Below are 17,158 nucleotides of genomic sequence, written 5' to 3'. Positions count from 1 at the left end.
TGATTCACCACTCCGTCTCTTCATTATGCTCTACCTCACTCCACCACAGCTAACACAACAGCGTCCTGTAGCTGCTGACTGATGGAACAACTCTGCCCCCCATATGTTCAGACCTTGTACACATGATAGTGAGGCGGAATACCATATTGTATGGACTGGTCTGAGAGCAATGAATAGAACATTGAGAAGTGCCGGCAAACAGCTGCAGAGGTTGTTACCTGCTCACACTATGTACTATGTACTATGCACATCTATGTACTATGGTAAGCAGGTGCAGAGGTACAGGATGCACCCGAAAAAGTGAATTAAGTGCACAATAGAGCTTCTTGGAGACATACACTTAAACACAGCTCATTAGCATTAAAGTTGCAGAACAGCATGTTCTCACTCTGACTTACTTAAAGCACTTTTATTGTCTAAATTCCAGAATATTCGGCCACACTTTCAATTCACTGCTGGCATCTCTGACAATTCTTTAAAGTGATTGAAAAATACTAATATTGGACCTTTAACACTCTCTAACAAACATTATTTGGGTGCCACAGTCTCCACTAAATTCTGAGAATATGCATCTTGTGACCATCTGTCTTTAAAAGGACAAAAACAGCAAAAGTATCCACCTGGTTTCTCCATCCTTCAGTTCACATCAAAGAAGACACTGCCACGTCTTTATGACCTCTGACTCCCTGAAAATGGACATTCAATATTTCATGCCCGTGTGAAGGGAGGGGCTACCACAATCTTATGTGCGAGGGAAAATGGCTCTGAGACAGGATACATCAAAAGGTTAATCCTGATGTCATCTGCCCCACTGGTGCAAGTAGGACAGACGGGGTCGAAATATGCACCAGCTTGGATGACAAAACAGGAAGGGAAAAAAAGGGAAGGGGCGGAGCTCCACTGGAAAAATATTTCATTCCGCTCTGATGTCATCCTGGAAGGCAAAAGTTGAGCTGTAATTCTATTTTAATCGCAGTGGATTTATTAAACAGGAGCAGCAGGTTTAAATCTCAGCAGATTACATAGTATACCCAAGGAGAAGTGCAGGGGAGGAGGGGGAGTAGAGTTGGTGTGTGTGTGTGGGGTCGCTGTGGATTGCATAATGGGGTGTACTTTAGGTGAAGCGCTTCACCAATCAGCAAGCCCCTCCCCAAAAAAGGAAACAGTGAAGCGTAACATAAAACAGCAGAAGATACCTTGGATAACAATCTAAAAGGGATGTTCAATTAAGACACGGATTAAGTTTGCAGATGTTACTTAGGTTAATCCCACATCTGGATCTAATCATGTCTGTGCCTTTATAGATAGGGCGTGGCATGCTGCCACCTCTAGAGGTCACCGACATTGATGAAAACCCCCCCACTAATAATTCATCATAAGTTATCATTATGTAATATACACTCATGATCAAAATCTTGCAAGAAAAATTGCAAGATTGTATATTTTACACTGTTTTAAGGAAAACTCAGCTGATTAACAAGAATGGCACAGCTGTTTGTTCCTGACTCCTTTTGGGAAGATTTTATTTCTATTTTTAGGGGGGGTTTCAGGGTGTTTTTGTTTCTTAATCATTGATTAGCTGATGAACAGCCTATTTCACTTTAATACTTGTTTACAATAAATGTCTTCTTTTTGCATCTTGAAGCTGTATTAGAACCTCCTTAAGATCCAACGTTGCAATTTTTCAACTGGTCTTCAGATTTGCATCAGGAATATATATGGACTAAAAGATAATAGCGTTAAGTGTTAAAAATTACTGTTTTGACTGTGTACATTTCTTCATAGTATATTTAAATAATTTACATAAATCTAACATGTTAATATGTTTTTTTATTTCAATAGAACATTATTTCATTTTTTTTTTATTTTACTCATTACCATTATTAATTTTACTTATTATTTTAGTAGCATATTCTGATACCGGTGCATTAAATGCAAGAACACCATGCAGTGTGCTACTCCGTTCGTTAGGGGGCAGTGACACAACCTGGCATCGCCTGGTCGCTTAAACATTCCCCTTCAGTCTTCGCTCTTCCTCTTCCGGTCGCGGCGACAGCAGGTATGGCGGCTCGGAGAACGCTGTGATACACAACAGTATATGAATCCGCTTTAATCCGGCATTTAGGCATAGTCAACGTCATTACATTAAAACGAGATATTTAGCCTTACATAAGTTCTTTTGATTGTGATGATCATTTTTCCGTTTGGTGGGTTATAAGTGTTAGTATTGACGTGACTCTTCTGGTTCGATACGAGCGTTACCAAGTCACAACATTAGCTGTTCGCAGAAGCTTTATGTGGTTTAAACTACTCTCACTGGTGTATCTGAGTGTAATTTAACGCGTACATATTTCTATGCATGCTGCGTACAACTGATAACAGTTGGCATTGCTATCGTTTACTGTTCTTAGCATGTTAGCATCACAGTAACATAAGTGTGTTGATTCGCAGCTTCAAGATGGTGCAGCGTCTAACATACCGACGTAGGCTGTCCTATAACACAGCATCCAACAAGACCAGACTGTAAGCGGCATCCTTACATTGGAGTCTGCAGCACGCAACAGTGTGTGACATTTCCCCATTGGTTTCTTGCAGGTCCCGGACGCCTGGTAACCGCATTGTGTACCTCTACACCAAGAAGGTTGGCAAAGCCCCCAAGTCAGCTTGTGGCATCTGCCCAGGAAGACTCCGTGGAGTAAGTTGCTAGTATAACACAGGTTGAAATTATAATGAAAGCAATTTGGCAATAACATGTCCACCCCTTACCAGATCCGGGCTGTTAGACCTCAGGTTCTAATGAGACTCTCCAAGACCAAGAAGCACGTCAGCAGGGCTTATGGAGGCTCCATGTGCGCCAAATGTGTGCGTGACAGGTAAGTCAAAGAGTCAAAAGTGAACATAAACATTGTGGGTGATTCAAGGATTCTAACTTTTTATTTATTTTTTAGGATCAAGCGTGCTTTTTTGATTGAGGAGCAGAAGATCGTGGTCAAGGTGCTCAAGGCCCAAGCGCAGAGCCAAAAGTCAAAGTAAAGCGTGTATTTGTGTTGCTACGATATTAATAAAAAACAAAAATTACAATACACTTTGGTTTGGATTATTTGTTAGCTCTAATACTTGAAGAGCAAGGAGTGCTTTTCCAATTTTAAGATGCTAAAACTGGAATGGAGATCATTGAGATTTTTATAAAAACACTTAAATTGTAGGAAGTGTGGCATTTGTTAGTAAATATGTTGAATTTACATTATATATTTGAACTTTTCTTGGTGGGTTTCCTAATTTTGTGTGACATTTAATTTATCTTTCACATGTTTCAAAATGTTCAATAATTGCCATCAATCTATGGCATCATCTTTGGCACACATTTGGTATGACAGGATGTCCACTTCAATTTCGGGTATACACAAATCTCAAAAGTGAATTTTTAAAGCTGTACCCTTTGTTTTCCGTTTTTTAAATAAAAAAAATGCATAATAGTAACTAATACTGTACATGGAAAAAATATAATGCATACATATTTAAACATAATCTTCCCAAGTTGCCAGTTATATAATTTTTTAATATATATTTCAAGAGTTATATAGAACCATAAAAATGTACATGTTTAAAAATAGTGCTATCCAATTAATGCGAATTGGTACTTTTTTCACATATTAGCCTTAGAGCGGGAAATACTGTACTGTATATGTACTAATATGGGATATTTAGTACTGATGATGAATAATATATGGACGTGAATATTTTGGTTCATTCGTGTTGGTAAAAATCAGTTGTGTTTTAAATTAGGTTTGTGGTTCTATTTTATTCCCCACATTTAATCTAAAGAGGATAAACGGTAGAAAATGAATGAATGAATGTACTGAAGAGCCAAGATTAACCAGTCCGGGCAAAAGAAAGGAAGCGCCATTCACTTCACTTCCGGGACACGTCGCCGAAGTGCACACCAACGAAGAAGACGAGGAAGCCGGAGCTGCAAGAATAGGACGTTATCATGGAGACCTTGTATAGCATACCTTTTACTGTGCTGGAATGTCCCAATGTAAAACTAAAGAAGCCTTCCTGGCTGCATATGCCGTCAGCCATGACAGTGTATGCGGTTGTTATTGTTTCGTACTTCCTCATCACTGGAGGTAAGGCTCGCATGCTAACGAGCTGTAGTTAGCTACCATGCTAACAGGCTTGTAAACGTTGCATTATGTGTAGAAACCAGTCTGTTTACGTCGGCAAATTGTTAACGTCAAGCATAAAATATAAAAAGAGCGAACATTGGAGCCAAGATGGCATATGACACCGAGTTAACTAATTAAAATTTTATAGCTGCCGATACACTGTGTTAGATTAAATAAGATTGTTTTCGAAGTCTTGCTTGAATATTTGTGTTTAAAATAATTTAAAATGGCGTCTTCCTCACAGGCATAATCTATGACGTCATTGTGGAGCCTCCAAGTGTGGGCTCAATGACTGATGAGCATGGACACCAAAGACCTGTAGCCTTCCTTGCATACAGGTAGCAACGTTTTTAAGTTTGTAATATAGACCGTAAACGTAATTAGCCACATAAACGCTCATATCATCATCATAATGTGTTTTTTGTAGGGTGAACGGGCAATACATTATGGAAGGACTGGCGTCCAGCTTCCTTTTCACAATGGGCGGCCTGGGCTTCATCATCCTGGATCGCTCCAATGCACCCAATATCCCCAAACTTAACCGCTTCCTGTTGCTCTTCATCGGTTTCGTCAGTGTGCTCCTCAGCTTCTTTATGGCCCGTGTGTTCATGCGTATGAAGCTACCGTAAGTACATATTTCAAATTCAGCAGCATTCCTTTTGCATTTGACTCACTTCTTCTCATGTCCCCCCCCCCCCCCCCCTGTAGCGGTTATCTTATGGGATAATTACAACCCACTCTCCTGGATTCATCCAGCATGGACTGATCTTGCTGATAAAATTAAAAGTTTGGACTCCAAAAACAAACAACTAGCATTGGAGATGTGCCAATCATAAAGTGGGAAGTAGGTTTGTTTTCTAAAAAAAAAACAAAAAAGGAATTATCTCGCCAGTTGCATTTTTGTACTCGATCCTAAAAATAAATCTTTGTTTTCAGAACATCTTGCAGTGTTTTGTCGTTGAGGAACTGCACCAGGGGTGTTTAAAATATAGCACGGGCCATTTTCAGCCTGTTAGTTGTTAGTATTATGGAAATAAAATAATGATGAATAAGATTATGATAACACTTTGCTCAGCATCTTCTAAATTGAAAATAAGAGTAAATTGACTTGTAAGACAGCGCCCTCTGCTGGATTCATAACTGCAGAACCCCCAACTCTGTAGCATCTCTCATCATCATCATGGCCCTGTGTGAAACCTAAACCTAATAACTGGTTGGGCAATCCTTATCAGTCAAGCTGCAATCAAGCGTATGCGATAATTTGCAATGTCTTTTACAGCGCTGTGCAGGAATTTTTGCAGAATTGTTGTAATTCAGCCACATTGGAGGGTTTTCCAGCATGAAGCGCCTTTTTAAATTAAATGGGAACTGCATTTTTTTATTTTGCCCCTCATTCACAATTCTTATTTGAAACACGAACACACATTTCCCTTTCTGTGCATTATAATGCGAGAAAATAAGTTAATATGAGCTAGCTAACAATGCATATCATCGGGACACACCTATTGTGACACTTAAGCCCTAACTAAAAAGGTCAACAGTGTTTCATTTACATAACTGACCTGTGTATTAACCAAGCTAAAGTTTTATTTTATTTTTTTTGAGCAGCTAACACAAAATACTATATTTCTGGCGGAATGACAGCGTCTCTACGTCAATCCCTTAAGCTACTCCTTAGTAACGCTACCTAATGGTGCTGGTACTGTGTTGTTAGTTCTGAAAAGTTAACGCAGTTCTTCAAACAAAGTTTTTCAATTGACTTTACCTCACCAGCCAAATTAAAAGAGAGCAGTCACGGGGGGGATAGACACAATGAGTTGTATCCAGCTCTTGTGTGAAGTGCAACATCTTGAGAGGGGTGTGATATTTGACCATGCAGTGTTTGATGCAGCTACAGTGCAGGTGTACCTAATGTAGTGGCCAGTCAATGTGGCAGCCAATCGGTTAATGTTACCACTGTCTGTGTACTGCTAACTGAAAATTAACAAAGTTCTTATCTTGTAAGTAGAATGCGTGTTTTATGATGACTTCATTCAATAACACAAAAATACATTTCAAGGAATAAAGTGGCCCCCTATGCATAAGTGACTGATGTAACACAACTGCACTCCTCCATTTTTCTGTACTATGCAGCCCTCATAGTAGTCTTGCAGTTTGTAATATAAAAATGTTTGGGTTCCTGCAGTACCGGATACTGTCCACAAAGGGGAGCCATCAAATGTCAATAAGATATTTTTGCACACACTCTGCATTTAAATACAATCTTTCAATCACTTCAAGGAGAACAAAAGTGGCAAAAAGCAGTCTTTATAAATATGAATGCATGTAAATTATTCACCAATTACACAAATAAAAGCCACATATTGCACAAGCACCTGTAAATCATTAAAACCATACCAGATTTATATTATTAGCAGCACTCACATTATTAATTAAATGCTGTAAAATAAGTTCATTGTTAAAATGTTATTGTATGGCAGCCAATTCAGCGTGTACCTTGCCTCCCAAAGTCAGCTGGGATAGGCTCCAGCTTACCTGTGACCCTAATGAGGACAAGCGGTCTACAGAAGACGGATGGATGGATATTCAAAATGTTTCAAGTTGTCCTCTTGACTTCCCTCATCATGACACTTGCAATATTAGTTAGAGCAACAACAACCAAAAAAGCCAAGGTATTAAACCTGTGCAAGCCTTGCCTGTTCTCTTAATTGTGTAGCTTATTATTATTAATATCTATTAAAATGAAGGATTGTGGTCTCATGAAGTGTGCGCCAGCTCGCCCTGATGATGAATTATCAGTGGAACCTGAAGACAAAAAAAATATTCTTACAGTCACCAAACCATATTTCCTGATTTAACAAGCAGTGGATTTGCTCAATGTAGAGGGTACCAGGTATCTATTAGGGGGAGGGTGGTTATTTGTCCCATCACATTTGAATTTAAATGTTAATATTTTGTTCCACAAATAATATGCTGCTAAAATCATGTTCTTTTTATTGATTTTTAAATGTCTTTATTTGGGATACGATGTCCATTTGTATCAATTCATTTTTATTTTTAATGGATTTACTTTTTAATTTTTAATGGTTTACAAATCATGATAGTCCATTGCCAATAAAATATGTATTATAATAAATATAAGGTATTTATTTGGGGTAAGGCTTTTAGTTGTACCAATGCAGTTTTATTTGTTATTAATATGTTGGTACACAAATCATGATACTTAATTTACAATAAAATGTGTACCATAAATAACATTAAAATGTTATATTAAGTGTTTATTTGGGGTAAGGTGTTTATTTGTGCCAAGGTGTTTTTTCATAATTAATAATATTTTAATATTTTCTTAAATAATACTTTATTTAGAATTAAATATGTATTTGTACCAATACAGTTTATTTTTTTATTCAGATTTTGGTGCAAAATTCATGCTAATTGATTTCCAATAAAATAATGATCAATATAATCAGGCACAGGCCTTATTTACATTTATTATTCATACCAGTGTTTTTAGTGTCAAAGTTAAATTTGCATTGGAAATCAAATTTTCATTATATTAATATAACTTTAGTTTGACAAATAAATAGTACTATTGTGGATATCGTAGCACCATCCCAAAGCATTTCATGAAGGAAAAGAAAATATTTGCCATTTTTTCCAAAACTACTTGAGGAAATATGTTACCTTTTTACCGTCATTCAGGATGCCGAACGTCTTCATTCCTGTTGCCACTTCTATATCTGTGAATAAAGAAAAAGTACATTGTATAGCAAACCCCCATTGATGCTTGATGACAGTGATGACTTCCTGTTGCACCTGTCAGAATGCCGTCAATTTTGTCCACCACAAAGTCTACGTCCTCCGTGCTGAAGCACATGGGCGGCTTAAATTTGAGGACATTGCGATGAGGTCCGTCTGCACTGAGGAGCACTCGCTTCTCCTTCAAGCGATATATGACCTCTTGGGCCTCTGCTGTGGCTGGGGTCAGCTTCAAGTGGTCCTTCACGAGCTCCACCCCCACAAACAGGCCGCAACCCCTGCATGGCGGTCCTACGTTTAATACCGCCCTCCTCCCCAGCGTGGTTGATGAAGGTGATGCTCTTTACCTGACATCACCTATGAGAGGGTGCTTCTCTTTCTGAGCCTCCAGCTGAGAGGTCAGGTACTCGCCCACTTGCAAGGCTTTTGTCTGCAGATCCTCCTTGACGATCACGTCCAGGACGGCCAGACCGATGGCACACGACACCGGGTTGCCTCCAAACTGAGAAACGGAAATCAATTGATGACAAAATTGTCATTACTTCTTAAATATAAAATTCATTACTCAATATTGAATATTGCATACACTAATACTACAAATGTCTAACAAAATAGTCACAACTACTAATACTATATATATATATATATATATATATATATATATATATATATATATATATATATATATATATATATATTTTTTTTTCATCATAAAATATATATATATATATATATATATATATATATATATATATATATATATATATATATACTGTAATAACATAATACAGTGGAACCTTGGTTAGTGTCATGAATTAATTTCAGAAGGTCAGACTCTAACCAAATCAATTCTACTGGTGATAAATAATTCATTAATTCCAGAAAGAATGAATGAAAGAGATAACGGAACATTTAAGCTTAACCGAAGACATCATTCCTGACGTGCCTGTTCCCAAAGACACAACGTGAGATCAACACAGACACCACCTTCTTGTTTTGCCATGAGTTATATATTTGAATTCAATTATGTTTCTCGCCTCAATAACCCAAAATGGAGCCAGCATTTTGATAAAGAAGGTGAGAAACACGAGGCAGATGTTGATCTAACAACATTAAAAGCAACTAACTAAGATAATGTAATAACTTTGATTAAATTGAGTTATTTGATCCTATGTATTGTTGACACAATATTTATTTCCTAATATTCTCATCAATAATAGTAAGAAGAATAGAAAACCCGTACTGTGTTGAAGTACTCCATTCCTGACGCCATGAAGGCCTGGGCCACCTTCCTGCTTGTGACCACACATGACATGGGGTGCCCGTTCCCTATGGGTTTCCCCATGGTAACGATGTCGGGCACAAAGTCGTCACCCTGAAGCTGGAAGCCCCAAAAGTGGGTACCCACGCGACCAAAACCCACTTGGACTTCATCTGCAATGAAAAGACCTCCTGCTCCACGGACATGCCTGCAGAGAAGAGAGAATCAGCAAACAAAGAGACGGTCTGAAGGTAAACGTGTCTTTCGTAACGTACTGGGCCACTTGCTGGAAGTACCCTGCAGGGGGGATGACTTGTCCACCACAGCTCTGCAATGACTCAGCAATAAAGGCGGCTATCTGCGGAAGAACGTCAACCAAGAGTGTGCATCATTTGGATTCATGCAAAACTCCCTTTGCAAAACTGTCGCGTGTCTGCTGGTTTGGGCTTGTACGAAAAATATGTGTCACAGTATCGGAGTGGTTGTGATGCAAGCTGTGAACACTGGTGGCTCATGTTTGATGGGAAGATCAACAACGGTACCTTGCCTCCATTGTTTTGCACTTGCTCTATGATATTTCTGACTTCATCCGCATACGCTGTTGCAGGATCCGGGTGGTCTCTTCTGTATTTGCCTCGGTACACATCCGGGCTCGAGGCCTGAGGAAGAAAAAAAAACAAAAAAACCCAGCATATGAACCTTTATCCAGACTTGCGCCAAAGAGTTGGAAAATTGTGTTGTCCTGAAGGTGGCAGTAATCCAACACATTGTTTTTGCATAATCATTTAAAAAGTAGTAGTAAAGAAAATGTACTCTTCAACTACTATCTGCAGAACTAGTATTTTACATTTCCCACAATGCATCTGCTGTTGTCCTATGCAGCCACAGGTATCCATATTCCGGATCCAGCTGAGTCATTGTGTTTCACTCACCACGTGCACAAACGGACTGGGAGGTGCGTCTGACAGATGGTGGAACTTATAGGGGCTGATTTCGATGAGCGATGTCACATGACCGTGATAGGCGCTGTGGGTGGTGGTAGAGGGTTCGGGGTGTTAAATGAAAAAAATAAAAAACTCTGCTCAAATTTGTCCACCAAGGTGCGCTCACTTGTCCAGGGTGATGATATCTTGGCTTGCCGCATACTGGCGGGCGAGGCGGAGCGCCAGGTCGTTGGCTTCGGATCTACAGATGAAAGGAGGGCAAAGGTCAGTGGAGTTACTTAGTCACCATTAAACACACAGTGGCAGCCTGCCGTAAAAACAAACTCATCTTTCACTCCTATTGACAACTCGGAATGATGCTGCCCCTGCTGGTGGGAGGTGTCATGCACTTAATTCATGATGTAACAAAACTTAGTATAACCTCAGGTAATCATCATGTTTGTCAGCTTGCAGTGGTTACTTATTGACGCTGCTTTATCTCAGTTCATGGCCACCACAATGACGTTTATTAGAGCTTACATGCATGCTATACATCTTTTCAGATAAGTAATTTATTGTCAGCTTTTCTGCTTCGGGGAGGAGAAATATGAAAAAAAATCATTTTAAAGTAAGGGATTCATTCTAGGAAGCAGGGTCAAGTTAGTGTTTAGCATAAGATTTGTTTTCTTACAGAACATCATTTGGTATTATTATTGAATTGTCCAGTGGACTACATTGCGGTCATCTACGCATGCATGTGTAGCCTCCGTTATCCACAAATGGTGAAAATGTCGAGCATTAGTGAACCAAAATGAAACAAGAGGTCACAAAAGACCCCACAATAACAATCTACAGGCCTCATTCATGACTCCACCATAAGAAAGATACAAAAATAGCATTAAAGCTCATTTAAATTTTGCCAGAAAACATCTTGATGATTCCCAAGACCTTTAGGAAAACACTCTGATGGTCTGATGAGACAAAAGTTGAACTTCTTGGAAGATGTGTGTCCCATTACATCTGGTGTAAAAGTGAAGCTGCATTTCAGAAAAAGAGCATCATACCAACAGTAAAATATGGTGGTGGTAGTTTGATGGTCTGGTGCTGTTTTGTTGCTTCAGGACCTGGAAGACTTGCTGTGATAAATGGAACCATGACTTCTACTGTCTACCTAAAAATCCTAAAGGAGAATGTCTGCCCATCTGTTGGTGACCTCAAGCTGAAACCAACTTGGGTTCTGCAGCAGGACGATGATCCTACACACAGCAGTTAGTCCACCTCTGAATGGCTGAAGAAAAACCAAATGAAGACTTTGGAGTGGCCTAGTCAAAGTCCTGACCTGAATCCTATTGAGATGCTGTGGTATGACCTTAAAAGGGTGCTCAAAAACCCTCCAGTGTGGCTGAATGACAACAATTCTGCAAAGATGAGTGGGATAAAATTCCTCCACAGTGCTGTAAGAGACTCATTGCAAGTTATCACAAACTTGATTGCAGTTGTTACTGGTAAGGGGGGCCCAAACCAGTTATTAGGTTTAGGGGGAAATCACTTTTTTCAGCTTTTTGTGTTCACTTGTGTTGTCATTGACTAATATTTACATTTCATTCATGATCTGAAACATTTAAATGTGACAAACATGCAAAAAGGTGAGAAATCAGGAAGTGTGCAAACACTTTTTCACATCAGCATATCACTGCCTGATTGGCTGAATTTGATTGACTTTTCTGAGTGACATTTGGAAATGTGCCCCTTTCCAAGAGTCCTGGAATGCAGCATCTCTTGAAGGTGCAAGTGAGGTGAACAACAACAACAACAAAAGCGTGCTGCATATCATGTGCTAATGTGCGTACCGCGCCTTACCCAGAGTTGACAAAGTAGAAGACAGACAGCTCCTCTGGCAGCGTGGCCTGCAATTTTTGGGCGTAGAGCACCAGGTTGTCGTGCAAGAAGCGTGAGTTTGTGTTGAGCAGTTCCATCTGCTGCGCACCCGCTTTTACCACGTCTGGGTGGCAGTGACCCACTAGTGGGGGGAACCCAAAACAGGATAATGTTAAAAGTGAGCTTTGGAGGCGTGCTGCTGAGAAATAAGACAGATCTTACAAATGTAAACATATGAAACAAGGACAGTAGCTTTTATGATGCATAAAAAACATGAAACATAAGTAACACTAGATGGAAAATATCTAAAAAAAATAACCAAGACATTTCTTGTTCTTTGCTTTAAATATTTTTTATGTGCATAAAATCACACACAAAGTACCAAAGGATTATTTAAACCGGTCTGTGGCATTGTGTTGTGCTATTAAAGCATTATAATTAGACTAATTAAAAGCTCGCTTTTGCAATGCTGCATTTAAGACGGATGGGAAATACAAAAATATGCCTGATGACCTTGATGAAGTAGAATTTAATTGTAAGATAAACCTATTTTAAAAACACAATTAACCTTTATTATGCTGCTTTTTGATAGAAAACATCAAAAATTATTATTTTTTTGCCTAAAAAGCCAATTTAACCACAAAATAAGTAACATCACTTATGTGCATTTTGCTGTTTGATGTAAAACTAAAGCAAAAAGTAAATAACTAAAACTAAATTTCAAACCAGTGGTTTTCCATATGTTGCATTCAATGCCGGCACACATTCCATGTTGCGTTGCACTTGCAGGCAAGGCAAAGTGTATTCGTCAACACATTCCTATATCATATTAAGTGTGTATGTGTATGTGTGTGTTTGATGTGTTCACCATGAGCCACATTGTTGATACAGTCCAGGTAGCGTTGGCCCGTCTCGTCATACATGTACTGACCCCTGGCTCGTACTATCTTAATGGGGTCATCACTGAAGAAGATCTTGCACGAAGGCCTGCATTAATGCACATGGATACACATACACACACATACACGCACATGCATGCAATGTGGTTGGACAGGTTATTTGGACAGCAAAAAAACCTTTTCAAAGTTAATAAACATTTCAAAAGTGTCTTACCCAATGTGCTTCTTCCTCAAGTCAATAGTTTGCTTTTTGTCCAACTTCTCAGCACACATTGTGGAGGTGTCCCGGAGGTTGTCCGACACTATTTTGGCTCCCCGTGTCCTCTGACGATCCAAGCGGCCGATTTATGAGAGACGCGTATGCAGCGGACGCTTGAGGACGCTCACCACACCTCTCTTTCTCTGGAACTTTCTCTGCTGCCATCTAGTGGTAATGAGCATTTTCGCAAGCCTGTTCATTTTAAAGAAACAGTGCTCTATGTATTAATTGGTGACTCCAAATTGTCCATAGGTAGGAATTTGTCTATATGTGCCCTGTGATTGGCTGGCCACCAGTCCAAGGTGTACTCCGCCTCTTGACTAAAGACAGCTGGGATAGGCTCCAGCACCCCCGCAACCCTCGTGAAGATAAGCGGTAGAAAATGAATGAATGAAAAGTTATTAAAAATGTGGGTAAATGTGGATATTGTTGGGATGTTTTGGGAAATTCAGGGAATTACGACGTTGAATTTGGGCCACAATGAAAAAAAAGTAATATTTCTAGAATAAAGTTGTAATTTCGTGTAAAAAAAAATATAATATTTGAGTTCCTTTTGCCATTTTCTGTACAATGTTGCTGTAAGACTAAATGGTATTTAATTGAAGTGTTATTTTTATCCATTTGAAGACATTAATTAAATGGATGAAATCAAGAAAAGTAACATTTTCAATCACAAAGCACCCCCCCCCCCACCATACAAGGACATTTTTGGTCATGTTGTGAGTTTGGTACCGGTGATGTATTTGAAAGACCGTTTATTTGGCTCTGACAGTACAGTCATATAAATGTACAGAGTTTGAAATGAAGAAAATGCCAATCAAGTGGGTAAAAAAACCAAAACAATACAAATGCATGAACAGAAACTCAACCACAATCAAAAATAATACAAAAAGATTTCAACTCATGCGACAAATTCTCAGCAAATTGAAGTGTTTTTTGGGAGGGGACAAATACACACATGTCGCCTTACATTCCCTTTTTTTTTTTAGGGATTTTTTTTTCCATCATGAAGTAATTGTCCAGATTTTAGCACTTAAAACGACAAAAGGACACCCCCAAAACAAAACAAAACAGGGAATTGAAATCTACAAAAAAAAAATAGCTGCACATGCTAACGATACAGCACCTTGTGAGGACCAAGACAATAAAACACACTAAAAGTCATTAATGGAAAGGAGTATTTGATTTGCCTTTTAAAAGTGGTATATTCAAACTTGGGGTAGCACGACTGAAGAAACAGAGCCACAGAAATCACACAAAAATGTGACCTTCCAGCTGGATGCTACACACAAACACACAAAATGGTGAATAAAAATTGCACTTCTTATGTCAACAGTACATGAAGTCATCCACAATACATACACATATTTATATCTATATATATATCAAACTACATTCAATGCAAACCAGGGAAACAAACAAACATGGCACTGACTGACCCAACGACAACATTCAGGCCGCCCTCAAGAAAAAAGTGTTGTCATGGCGACACTCCAACGCTGCAATGGTCCACGGAAATAAGCCACTGCTCCTTAAAGCCTCAATTTTTTTTCTACACAAATGGCAACACGACGTAGAGGAATGCCGCTTACAACCCAATAAATCATAGAAAAATAAATTATGTCATATAAAATACAACACTTATATGCAAAGAAATGATTTGAAAAACAACTGGTGAGACCGCTGTGCAGATTTGTGAAGAGACATTGCATAGCAGCGAATTAAAAACAATAATACTGCACTAAAATGTGTTTGTTGACGAGCCACTGTACTGTTAATATGCTACATATAACACTGGTTCTCAAACTACGGCATGGGTACCACTGGTGGTACACGAGGCTCCAGCTGGCGGTACCCAAGAACACCAGAAATTAAATGATATTGAATAATATATACATACAATATGCATCAAATAATTGTACAATTACACAATAACCCGATATTTTTGCTGAAGTTGAAAATCACCACGAGCCAAAATCTGCAAGTACAAGCCACTTCTTGAAAGCTGAACCACGATGGCAAGCGGAGGTAGCACAAACGGTGGTAAAAGAAATGTTTTAGGCGCTACTTGGTGTAAAACGTTTGAGAACCACTGTCATATAATCATTGCTTCCCTTGTACAAAAGCAGTCAACTGACAATAAAACAGCTAATAAACAAACAAAGATAAATGATGAAAATGTGATATATAAAGTTTTCTGGTAAAGGAATGAATAAAAGCTTCAGGCACCAAATGGCTATCAGACACAAAATATAAACAAATAAGCGCAAAACAACAACAAAAAAAATGTCCTGTCACTTGATATTTCATGTGTTTTCTGCATTACCGTTTGGTGTCATGACAGCGCTGGAAAACATCCGCGAAGAGCTTTTATTTGACATGCCAGTCAAGTTGATTTTTGACCCTGGAATCAAAATCCCTCCCCCCTAAAAACCATAGTGATATGATAACTATCAAGTGACAAATTGAATGCAGGGCTGGAACACACGCATCAAGAGCTTAAATTTGATGTGCAAGTGCATGTGGTTTGTTGCAGGTTGACTTTTGACCCTGGATGTTAAAAAACAAACAAACATCATGCCGAAGAAGCTATATGGTGACCATCAGGTGTGAGAAAAATCACATGACAAACAAACACAAAGAAACGATATGTCGCTCTTTGGCAAATAAACATAATTGCATCCTATCATCCACGTTCTCAGTAGATCCTTCTGCCTCGTCTCCATGGAGACCGTCCCCCTGGCTCAGAGGGGGGGGCACCGTCCCAGCTTAAAAAAAAAAAGAAAACCCCTCATGGATTCTTTTATCAGTGCAGCCGGGCGCGGAGAGGCCAGCCAACGCCTTTTACAGGCGTGATAAAGCAACGATCTTTCATTTTTGGGGGGAGCGGGGGGGACGTTTCAGGCTACCAGCCATGGCGTGACTCCCTTGGGAAGATTCAGGAAAAGCCAAAATTATATTTATAATAAATGTCTTTTTTTTGTTAGTTTGTCTCTGTAGGAGCCATGACAGTGTGCGCACACAACACATTTGTGGAACATGCTTGTGTCTTTGAAAAAGCGTGACGACACACAGAAAACTAACAAAATCACAGAGCGTCAGTCCTTCCACTTCCTGTTTCTAAAAATCCAGCCCCAGCTAGCGCCCTCTTGTGGTGCTCCAGGCAGCCTTAAAAAGCTCCAAACACACGGCGATGTGAGTAGAAGCATGAGGGTTGTTGTTTTTCTTGTTGTTTTTGCATCATTATACGCATAGACCTCTTCCATTGAAAAATAAAACATTATAAATACCATAAAAGAAGCATTATTTACAAACTCCATGCGTTTCAGGTTAGCGTGATCACTGCAAGAAAAAAAAACAAAAACAACATGAAGTAGCCTCACATGTCCAAAATAACATGCATGTGACACAACAATACCAAAAATGCTCTAAATGTATTATTTACATAAACCACAAATAGGACAGGCTATCCTGATTTAGGCTTTAAAAATGTTTTGGGGTGCACAAGAAAGCGGAATGTTAAAAATACTCTTTGACCGCACGGTCATTTTTTTCCACAACACAAAACACAACAACAACAGAACCGTTATATGCTTTTGTAGTGACTCAATATGGCGGTTAACTGATTAAAAGCGTTAATTGGAGCTTTTTTGGTATTTTAACGTCCAATAGTCTGTTTTCGTGGCTTACCTTCTGCCAGCATCCAGGCATTGGTAATCCATCAGGGCCCTGTGCAGACAACAAACACACAATGACGACTGAAACAGCACTGGAAATGCTAAATTGTTAGTTGCTAATGCAGCCAAACCCCGAGAACTAGCAACTACAACTAGACAACACGGCACTGCTAATGATGTGTGTAATATGTGGCTAACATGCTAAAGCTGCAGTACATAGCTCCCGCAAGGTAAAGTTAGCATTATACTGGAAATGGGAGCCAGTCTGGCAATGTTAGAACAAACACAAGATATTACACAAATATTACACAAGTTTTTAATATGCCTGGTGAG

General features: G+C 39.1%; 4 protein-coding genes and 1 long non-coding RNA gene across 6 annotated transcripts in view; 2 read left to right on the top strand and 3 right to left on the bottom strand.

Moving 5' to 3' along the window:
- Positions 1-461: 461 nt before the first annotated feature.
- Positions 462-2,751, bottom strand: LOC131125496 (uncharacterized). Its single transcript, XR_009129037.1, has 3 exons — positions 2,541-2,751; positions 1,988-2,079; positions 462-934 (listed from the first exon to the last, which is right to left on the bottom strand). It is a non-coding gene; the product is annotated as an uncharacterized LOC131125496 (long non-coding RNA).
- Positions 1,972-3,081, top strand: rpl34 (ribosomal protein L34). The gene is made up of 5 exons (XM_058067103.1): positions 1,972-2,059; positions 2,452-2,523; positions 2,596-2,695; positions 2,770-2,873; positions 2,949-3,081. The coding sequence occupies exons 2-5, from the start codon at positions 2,459-2,461 to the stop codon at positions 3,031-3,033; spliced, it is 354 nt and encodes a 117-aa protein (XP_057923086.1). The 5' UTR covers positions 1,972-2,059; positions 2,452-2,458; the 3' UTR covers positions 3,034-3,081.
- An 809-nt stretch (positions 3,082-3,890) lies between these two features.
- Positions 3,891-5,109, top strand: ostc (oligosaccharyltransferase complex subunit). The gene is made up of 4 exons (XM_058067598.1): positions 3,891-4,130; positions 4,414-4,507; positions 4,597-4,794; positions 4,878-5,109. Exons 1-4 carry the CDS (start codon positions 3,992-3,994, stop codon positions 4,894-4,896), a joined length of 450 nt encoding a protein of 149 aa, XP_057923581.1. The 5' UTR covers positions 3,891-3,991; the 3' UTR covers positions 4,897-5,109.
- Positions 5,110-6,073: 964 nt separating this feature from the next.
- Positions 6,074-13,270, bottom strand: etnppl (ethanolamine-phosphate phospho-lyase). 2 transcript variants are annotated; one of them, XM_058067131.1, is made up of 12 exons: positions 13,104-13,270; positions 12,859-12,977; positions 11,973-12,132; positions 10,300-10,374; positions 10,122-10,215; positions 9,732-9,848; positions 9,465-9,547; positions 9,172-9,397; positions 8,276-8,430; positions 7,986-8,206; positions 7,854-7,909; positions 6,074-6,974 (listed from the first exon to the last, which is right to left on the bottom strand). In XM_058067131.1, exons 1-12 carry the CDS (start codon positions 13,160-13,162, stop codon positions 6,927-6,929), a joined length of 1,413 nt encoding a protein of 470 aa, XP_057923114.1. In that variant the 5' UTR covers positions 13,163-13,270; the 3' UTR covers positions 6,074-6,926. The 2 variants fall into 2 exon arrangements, with proteins under 2 accessions (XP_057923114.1, XP_057923115.1); XM_058067132.1 differs by lacking the exon at positions 7,986-8,206.
- Positions 13,271-13,896: 626 nt separating this feature from the next.
- Positions 13,897-17,158, bottom strand: part of LOC131125512 (collagen alpha-1(XXV) chain) — a 99,611-nt gene continuing 96,349 nt past the window's right edge. Inside the window, exons 36-37 of the mRNA XM_058067133.1 lie at positions 16,839-16,877; positions 13,897-16,490 (exon numbers count right to left, since the gene is read on the bottom strand). Of these exons, the coding sequence (XP_057923116.1) occupies positions 16,488-16,490; positions 16,839-16,877 (42 nt within the window). The 3' untranslated portion in view covers positions 13,897-16,487. The remainder of the gene's footprint in view (positions 16,491-16,838; positions 16,878-17,158) is intronic.

Source organism: Doryrhamphus excisus, chromosome 3 (assembly GCF_030265055.1).
Source record: "Doryrhamphus excisus isolate RoL2022-K1 chromosome 3, RoL_Dexc_1.0, whole genome shotgun sequence".
Classification (NCBI taxonomy): domain Eukaryota; kingdom Metazoa; phylum Chordata; class Actinopteri; order Syngnathiformes; family Syngnathidae; genus Doryrhamphus; species Doryrhamphus excisus.
This window is presented reverse-complemented; position numbering and strand designations above follow the sequence as displayed.

What these genes read in the sequence shown, in the direction of transcription:
- ostc (XM_058067598.1), top strand. Translation starts at nt 3,992, where the DNA reads ATGGAGACCTTGTATAGCATACCTTTTACTGTGCTGGAATGTCCCAAT. An exon ending in GTACTTCCTCATCACTGGAG is followed by an intron (nt 4,131 to 4,413) that starts GTAAGGCTCGCA and finishes TCTTCCTCACAG; the next exon opens with GCATAATCTATGACGTCATT. An exon ending in GTAGCCTTCCTTGCATACAG is followed by an intron (nt 4,508 to 4,596) that starts GTAGCAACGTTT and finishes TGTTTTTTGTAG; the next exon opens with GGTGAACGGGCAATACATTA.
- rpl34 (XM_058067103.1), top strand. Translation starts at nt 2,459, where the DNA reads ATGGTGCAGCGTCTAACATACCGACGTAGGCTGTCCTATAACACAGCA. An exon ending in GCATCCAACAAGACCAGACT is followed by an intron (nt 2,524 to 2,595) that starts GTAAGCGGCATC and finishes GGTTTCTTGCAG; the next exon opens with GTCCCGGACGCCTGGTAACC. An exon ending in GCCCAGGAAGACTCCGTGGA is followed by an intron (nt 2,696 to 2,769) that starts GTAAGTTGCTAG and finishes ACCCCTTACCAG; the next exon opens with ATCCGGGCTGTTAGACCTCA.
- etnppl (XM_058067131.1), bottom strand. Translation starts at nt 13,162, where the DNA reads ATGTGTGCTGAGAAGTTGGACAAAAAGCAAACTATTGACTTGAGGAAG. An exon ending in GATATCATCACCCTGGACAA is followed by an intron (nt 10,216 to 10,299) that starts GTGAGCGCACCT and finishes CACCACCCACAG; the next exon opens with CGCCTATCACGGTCATGTGA. An exon ending in AATTGACGGCATTCTGACAG is followed by an intron (nt 7,910 to 7,985) that starts GTGCAACAGGAA and finishes CTTTATTCACAG; the next exon opens with ATATAGAAGTGGCAACAGGA.